Below are 7,740 nucleotides of genomic sequence, written 5' to 3'. Positions count from 1 at the left end.
GCACACTAACTTGATGGTTTCTAATAGGCTACTGGCCCTGGCTGGGGTTACTGGGAGGCGGGACTTCCTGTTCCTCATGTAAGGTTGGGTTGAGGAGGCAGAAGGGCTTGGTCAGTGTGTCACCGGTCTTCTGAAAGCTTCTGGACATCTACAGCTACCTGGGAGGAACACAGAGATGCGGCGGGGGACATAGACTCTAAACAACGATGCTCACCTCTAAACCTCTAACCTCTCACCTCTAAACCTGGAGACACAGCGTGAAACCACCTCTAAACCTGGAGACACAGTGAAACTACCCGGGGAACATGTCTGAGGTCAACAAGACTATCCAGAAATGGACCGCGAGCTTTAGGAAAGGGACGGACTTTGATTCGTGGGGTCAGTTAGTGGAGGCGATAGATGAGTACCAGATGTGCGTCTCACCCATGCATGTGCATGCTGCTGTCACGGAGAGAGGATTCATACATGCATGAAAAAGATGTCCAAATATGATGCTGCATCCTAGTATGGGGCTATCTGCTCTATCTCCAAACGCATCCAAATAGGGAATTATAGTGTTAATATTTTCCTTAAACGTCAGTGACCACAGCAGTGAACCACCCATGTCCGATTCTGCTCTGTAATAACGTTACAACTATTTCCTAGTTAGTTACATGTTAACAAGTCGTTCACTTTTACTTATCACTGTTGCTGCAGCCCACATCTGTTGATACGGTAGTTTTCAACCTGTACTTCATTCTTATAGATGGTGACTTTTTTTGTGCAACACACAAGTGTAGTATGATGATGATGTATTGGGATGTGCTCAACACAATTCTTAGCAGTAGTCAGCCACGCCCTCTTGTGGGCGGGGCTTGCATCTGTTGAAGCTGAGATGTCTGGTAATAAATGAGAATGATGGTGAAGACAGTTCCTTATGCCACCTCAAGAGATCAACAGGAGTAACATGGTATGGATGAGCAGGAAGGGAGGAGATTATAATACATGATCTTAGATCGCTGCACCTCTTCTCCTTGCCCAGGAGGGGGCATGAGACCAACATGTTTCATTTCGATGTCCTCTCACTGTAGTGTTTCCTGTTGACCCTTTCTCTTTGTGTATTCAGACTTGCAAGACAACTGCAGAAAGAGGTCCAGTCAGCAAATTCATCCAATTTCACAGAGGACCAGAAGGTACCCCTTTATATCTCAGCAGTTAGGGACTTCCTGCTCACTAATCACACACTTCACTCTAACCGTTCACAAAGGAGGCAGCAAACGACCAGTCAGCCTGCAGCACGTTAATCCAGTCAGTCTGCAGCACGTTAATCCAGTCAGTCTGCAGCACGTTAATCCAGTCAGTCTGCAGCACGTTAATCCAGTCAGTCTGCAGCATGTTAATCCAGTCAGTCTGCAGCTCGTTAATCCAGTCAGTCTGTGGCACGTTAATCCAGTCAGTCTGCAGCGTGTTCATCCAGTCAGTCTGCAGCGTGTTAATCCAGTCAGTCTGCACAACGTTAATCCAGTCAGTCTGCAGCACGTTAATCCAGTCAGTCTGCAGCGTGTTAATCCAGTCAGTCTGCAGCGTGTTAATCCAGTCAGTCTGCAGCGTGTTAATCCAGTCAGTCTGCAGCGTGTTAATCCAGTCAGTCTGCAGCGTGTTAATCCAGTCAGTCTGCAGCTCGTTAATCCAGTCAGTCTGCAGCACGTTAATCCAGTCAGTCTGCAGTACGTTAATCCAGTCAGTCTGCAGCATGTTAATCCAGTCAGTCTGCAGCGTGTTAATCCAGTCAGTCTGCAGCGTGTTAATCCAGTCAGTCTGCAGCGCGTTAATCCAGTCAGTCTGCAGCGTGTTAATCCAGTCAGTCTGCAGCGTGTTAATCCAGTCAGTCTGCAGCACGTTAATCCAGTCAGTCTGCAGCTCGTTAATCCAGTCAGTCTGCAGCTCGTTAATCCAGTCAGTCTGCAGCGTGTTAATCCAGTCAGTCTGCAGCACGTTAATCCCTGTTTCTCCCCAGAAAACCCTGGGGAAGTTTGCAACCTGCCTGGAGATGAGAAGCGCAGCCTTGCAGGTTGGTCTCTCTTGAGTGAACTCTGGAAAGAGGCGTTCTAAATGAATGGTCTGGAAAGAGGCGTTCTAAATGAATGGTCTGGAAAGAGGCGTTCTAAATGAATGGTCTGGAAAGAGGCGTTCTAAATGAATGGTCTGGAAAGAGGCGTTCTAAATGAATGGTCTGGAAAGAGGCGTTCTAAATGAATGGTCTGGAAAGAGGCGTTCTAAATGAATGGTCTGGAAAGAGGCGTTCTAAATGAATGGTCTGGAAAGAGGGCCAGAAATCAATACCATAGTATCATTTTTTCAGGGTGCGGTAACGGTATGACATCACGGCTTATTATATATAAAAAATGTACATCTTTAATAAAACATACAAGACTGGGATAGTAACTATTTTAACGCCAGGAGTTATATGGTTTCTAACCTATACATTCTGTAGGTTATGAAACAAATCTAGATTGAACTGAAATAAGTTTACAATTTATTGAACATTGTTTAATATGCATAATATGTTATAATATATAATAACAGTAGGAATGCCACAGTGAGGATTTTTCCCACTGGTTAATCAGCTCATGAGACCACTGGTCTTCCCGGACATTCACGATCCTCGGCTCTTCGCTATCCTGTCCAGGTAAATCTGAACAGCGTTTTTAGAACGTTTGTATAAAACCTAAATAGACACGGAGCTGAGAGCATCGGCCTGCTGAGTCGCTTCTGGGAAGTTTCAAATAGTTTTCAAAGTTTGTGAAGGCTGAAGGCTCTAGACCCCGATCTGCCTTCACTGCCAAGTCTCTGGCATTCAGATCTGCCTCAGATGTCCTCTGGACGGTTAGAGATCACTTCTAGACCAGATCACTTCTAGATCACTTCTAGATCACTTCAGTTTTCTTTTTCCCTTCTCTCTCCTTACTCTAGTGTTCTCAGTCGCAGGAGAACTTCAAGTTGGAAGATCTGAAGAAACTGGAACCTAGTATGTATACTGGAACCTAGTATGTATACTGGAACCTAGTATGTATACTAGACTGGGATGAATGAAGAAACTGGAACCTAGTATGTATACTAGACTGGGATGAATGTTGGCCCATGTTTATACCTCAACTGTAGCTCGTTGTTCTGGGTTATGTTCTAAAGGTCTATTTCATCTCTTTGAGGATAAATATAAGAGTCTAGTCTGAACATTCCTTTCATTCCCCACCAATACCATGTCATCTCTTTGTCTTTAGTAATGAAGAATATATTGACGTACAACAAAGATTTTCCCTTCGATGTGCAGCCCGTTCCCCTGAGGTGAGCAGCTGTGATGACTCCTCTCTGTACTGCTGGTGTGTTCTTGAGCCCGTGCTGTAAAGATGAACCCAGAACATGGAAAGGTCATTGTTGTAATCTGTCCTCTCAGGAAGATCCTTGCTCCGGGGGAGGAGGAGAACCTGGAGGAGGAGGAGGAGGACGCGGCCACGGGGGTCTGGTCCCCTGAAGCCTTCTCCTCCAGAGTCCCAGGTGCTCTGTCTGCACCATCTAAAGCCTCAAACGTTTCAATTAGCCGTAGTCAGGATTATGATACAGTGAAATCTCCTGACCTGTCATTTTGCAATGGATGTCGTTGTGGTTCTTCGTTTCGAGGAGCTTGCTTTGATTTGGCGTCTTCTCTGTTTCTCTCTGTTGGGGCTGTGCATGGCTTCATCACTGTGTTCACTGCCTGCTCCATACGCAGCTTTGCAAGGTATGGCTCTGGTGAGCAACGTCTGGACCGCTGCTCCAAACGCATGCCTCAGGGAGACCAGCATTCCTGACACATCTCCTGGGAATTGTTGAATTATTTTCAAAAATAGCTGCTACAATAATAACTTGGATGTTACGCACACACGTTCGAGTGTTGACTAACCTTTGATCTCCTACAGGAACGTTGTTGCCACGCTTGCCTTCAGAGCCTGGGATGACTCTGCTCACGCTCAACATTGAGAAGATCGGTTTGAAAGATGCGGGGCAATGCATCGATCCTTACATGACCGTTAGTATAAAAGGTACAGGATCCTAGAAATATAACACACTGCAATGGACCTGTTTTCAATATGGACGCCGACTCCATTGTGCTTTTGTAAACAGCAACATGAGTGAGTCTTGTTGTCCTCCAGATGTGAACGGCGTGGATGTGAACCCGGTCCAGGACACCCCAGTGGCCTCCAGGAAGGAGGACACGTACGTCCACTTCAACGTGGACGTGGAGATCCAAAAGCACCTGGAGAGACTACCTAAAGGTACTTCTGAAAATTAATTAATGTACATACTGAATATATATCAATTAATATTTTGTGTGCTATCCCTTTAAATCACTAATTAAATGATTACTCCAGGGGCAGCTATTTTCTTTGAGTTCAAGCATTACAAACCCAAGAAGAGATTCACCAGCACTAAATGCTTTGCCTTCATGGAAATGGACGAGATCAAACCTGGTCCCATTGTGATTGAACTGTAAGTAATCCATTCATCATCAATAATCCATCATTCTAACATCCCTCAATCAATAATCCATCATTCTAACATCCCTCAATCAATAATCCATCATTCTAACATCCCTCAATCAATAATCCATCATTCTAATAGCCCTCAATCAATAATCCATCATTCTAATAGTCCTCACTGCATTTTGAACTTTGACCTTGTAATGTTCATCTTGTATCCGGATGTCAGGTACAAGAAGCCCAGTGACTTCAAGAGGAAGAAACTCAACCTCCTGACAAAGAAGCCGCTCTATCTCCACCTCCACCAGACTCTGCACAAAGAATGAACCCAGAGAGTTGGACAGCATGACAAGAACCCAGAAGCACCACGTTTTGAGCGATATACCACGAGTCATCATTCAGCCAAGTTTGATGAACCACTTCCACTCAGCCAGCAATACTAAACCCAGGCAAACGGCCCTCAGCTCTGTGACAGAACGGTCTCTTCATCCAGGGATGGTATGGAGATACCTGAGAGAGACCCTCACATGGCTGGGAAAGATCACCGGCTCTCATCTGCATCAAGTAGACAGGAGAGTTCAACCAGCAGAACCCTGACAGACCAGCTTCCTTCCTCCGCTCGGCCCTGCTGCAGTTAGAGAGGAAGCCGCACCAGCTGGGGAGTCTGGGTAGTCACCACAGGTGCTCATATCCTGTTGAGGTCTAAAAATGGACACCATGAGGTGTTTTATCACATAAATGACAAAATGGTCATAGTTGACTACGTAACGCATGCATCCTTCTATGAAGTATTATTGATATTGCATTATTTGATGGGCAGAAGAACTAAGGATGGATGCAGCATTTCTACAATTAGAACAGAGTCTAGGGTTGGAGAGATATACTAATTAGAACAGAGTCCAGGGTTAGAGAGATATACTAATTAGAACAGGGTCCAGGGTTGGAGAGATATACTAATTAGAACAGAGTCCAGGGTTGGAGAGATATACTAATTAGAACAGAGTCCAGGGTTAGAGAGATATACTAATTAGAACAGAGTCCAGGGTTGGAGAGATATACTTATTAGAACAGAGTCCAGGGTTGGAGAGATATACTAATTAGAACAGAGTCCAGGGTTGGAGAGATATACTAATTAGAACAGAGTCTAGGGTTAGAGAGATATACTAATTAGAAGAGTCCAGGGTTGGAGAGATATACTAATTAGAACAGAGTCCAGGGTTGGAGAGATATACTAATTAGAAGAGTCCAGGGTTGGAGAGATATACTAATTAGAACAAGTCCAGGGTTGGAGAGATATACTAATTAGAACAAGTCTAGGGTTGGAGAGATATACTAATTAGAACAGAGTCTAGGGTTGGAGAGATATACTAATTAGAACAGAGTCCAGGGTTGGAGAGATATACTAATTAGAACAGAGTCTAGGGTTGGAGAGATATACTAATTAGAACAGAGTCTAGGGTTGGAGAGATATACTAATTAGAACAGGGTCCAGGGTTGGAGAGATATACTAATTAGAACAGAGTCCAGGGTTGGAGAGATATACTAATTAGAACAGAGTCTAGGGTTGGAGAGATATACTAATTAGAACAGAGTCCAGGGTTGGAGAGATATACTAATTAGAACAGAGTCCAGAGATACCAGTGATGGTAGAGGAGCCAAAACACCTCTGATATGGAAATCCTTCAGTGTGTCACCCTGTTATAAAGGGCTTTGGGGGGGGGGGTAAATGTATAACTTCAATACATTGATTGATACCTTTGTTTTAATGCTGTTCCCATCAAGACATGGTAAACCTCTCAACTTTTATTAATGTTTGATTTTAGATTTTATTTTTGTAATGTCTGAAAATCTAACTAAATGTTGAATATACTAAAGACACTAATCACTGCATTTGGTCGTGTGTGTGATTGAGCGTTATTAATACAGTAGCACAGTCCTCCATTTTGAGACCTGGCTGATTCATCATTATTTACAATGCTTTCATTTTAGTAAAGAAAGTACTGCTTGAAATATTGGTCTTTGTGGTCAGTCTCTGGTCTGCGTGGTCAGTCCCTGGTCTGCGTGGTCAGTCTCTGGTCTGCGTGGTCAGTCTCTGGTCTGCGTGGTCAGTCCCTGGTCTGCGTGGTCAGTCCCTGGTCTGCGTGGTCAGTCTCTGGTCTGCGTGGTCAGTCTCTGGTCTGCGTGGTCAGTCTCTGGTCTGCGTGGTCAGTCCCTGGTCTGCGTGGTCAGTCCCTGGTCTGCGTGGTCAGTCTCTGGTCTGCGTGGTCAGTCCCTGGTCAGTCCCTGGTCTGCGTGGTCAGTCTCTGGTCTGCGTGGTCAGTCTCTGGTCTGCGTGGTCAGTCCCTGGTCTGCGTGGTCAGTCCCTGGTCTGCCTGGTCAGTCCCTGGTCTGCGTGGTCAGTCTCTGGTCTGCGTGGTCAGTCTCTGGTCTGCGTGGTCAGTCCCTGGTCTGCGTGGTCAGTCCCTGGTCTGCCTGGTCAGTCCCTGGTCTGCGTGGTCAGTCCCTGGTCTGCGTGGTCAGTCTCTGGTCTGCGTGGTCAGTCCCTGGTCTGCGTGGTCAGTCTCTGGTCTGCGTGGTCAGTCTCTGGTCTGCGTGGTCAGTCCCTGGTCTGCGTGGTCAGTCCCTGGTCTGCGTGGTCAGTCTCTGGTCTGCGTGGTCAGTCTCTGGTCTGCGTGGTCAGTCCCTGGTCTGCGTGGTCAGTCTCTGGTCTGCGTGGTCAGTCCCTGGTCTGCGTGGTCAGTCCCTGGTCTGCGTGGTCAGTCCCTGGTCTGCGTGGTCAGTCCCTGGTCTGCGTGGTCAGTCCCTGGTCTGCGTGGTCAGTCTCTGGTCTGCGTGGTCAGTCCCTGGTCTGCGTGGTCAGTCACTGGTCTGCGTGGTCAGTCCCTGGTCTGCCTGGTCAGTCCCTGGTCTGCGTGGTCAGTCTCTGGTCTTTGTGGTCAGTCCCTGGTCTGCGTGGTCAGTCCCTGGTCTGCGTGGTCAGTCCCTGGTCTGCGTGGTCAGTCCCTGGTCTGCGTGGTCAGTCCCTGGTCAGTCTCTGGTCTGCGTGGTCAGTCTCTGGTCTGCGTGGTCAGTCCCTGGTCTGCGTGGTCAGTCTCTGGTCTGCGTGGTCAGTCCCTGGTCTGCGTGGTCAGTCTCTGGTCTGCCTGGTCAGTCCCTGGTCTGCGTGGTCAGTCTCTGGTCTGCGTGGTCAGTCCCTGGTCAGTCTGGTCTGCGTGGTCAGTCCCTGGTCTGCGTGGTCAGTCTC

General features: G+C 46.9%; 1 protein-coding gene across 1 annotated transcript; it reads left to right on the top strand.

Annotated features, from left to right (window-relative positions):
• The first annotated feature begins 270 nt into the window (after positions 1-270).
• aida (axin interactor, dorsalization associated) lies at positions 271-5,801 on the top strand. The gene is made up of 10 exons (XM_084439803.1): positions 271-412; positions 1,106-1,172; positions 1,997-2,050; positions 2,953-3,007; positions 3,261-3,324; positions 3,434-3,534; positions 3,936-4,058; positions 4,170-4,292; positions 4,389-4,506; positions 4,726-5,801. The coding sequence occupies exons 1-10, from the start codon at positions 306-308 to the stop codon at positions 4,820-4,822; spliced, it is 909 nt and encodes a 302-aa protein (XP_084295929.1). The 5' UTR covers positions 271-305; the 3' UTR covers positions 4,823-5,801.
• The last annotated feature ends 1,939 nt before the right edge of the window (positions 5,802-7,740 follow it).

This window comes from Borostomias antarcticus, assembly GCF_949987555.1.
Source record: "Borostomias antarcticus genome assembly, chromosome: 6".
In the NCBI taxonomy this organism is placed as follows: Eukaryota; Metazoa; Chordata; class Actinopteri; order Stomiiformes; family Stomiidae; genus Borostomias; species Borostomias antarcticus.
The sequence above is the reverse complement of the archived record's forward strand: the minus strand, read 5'-3'. Positions and strand labels throughout refer to the sequence as shown.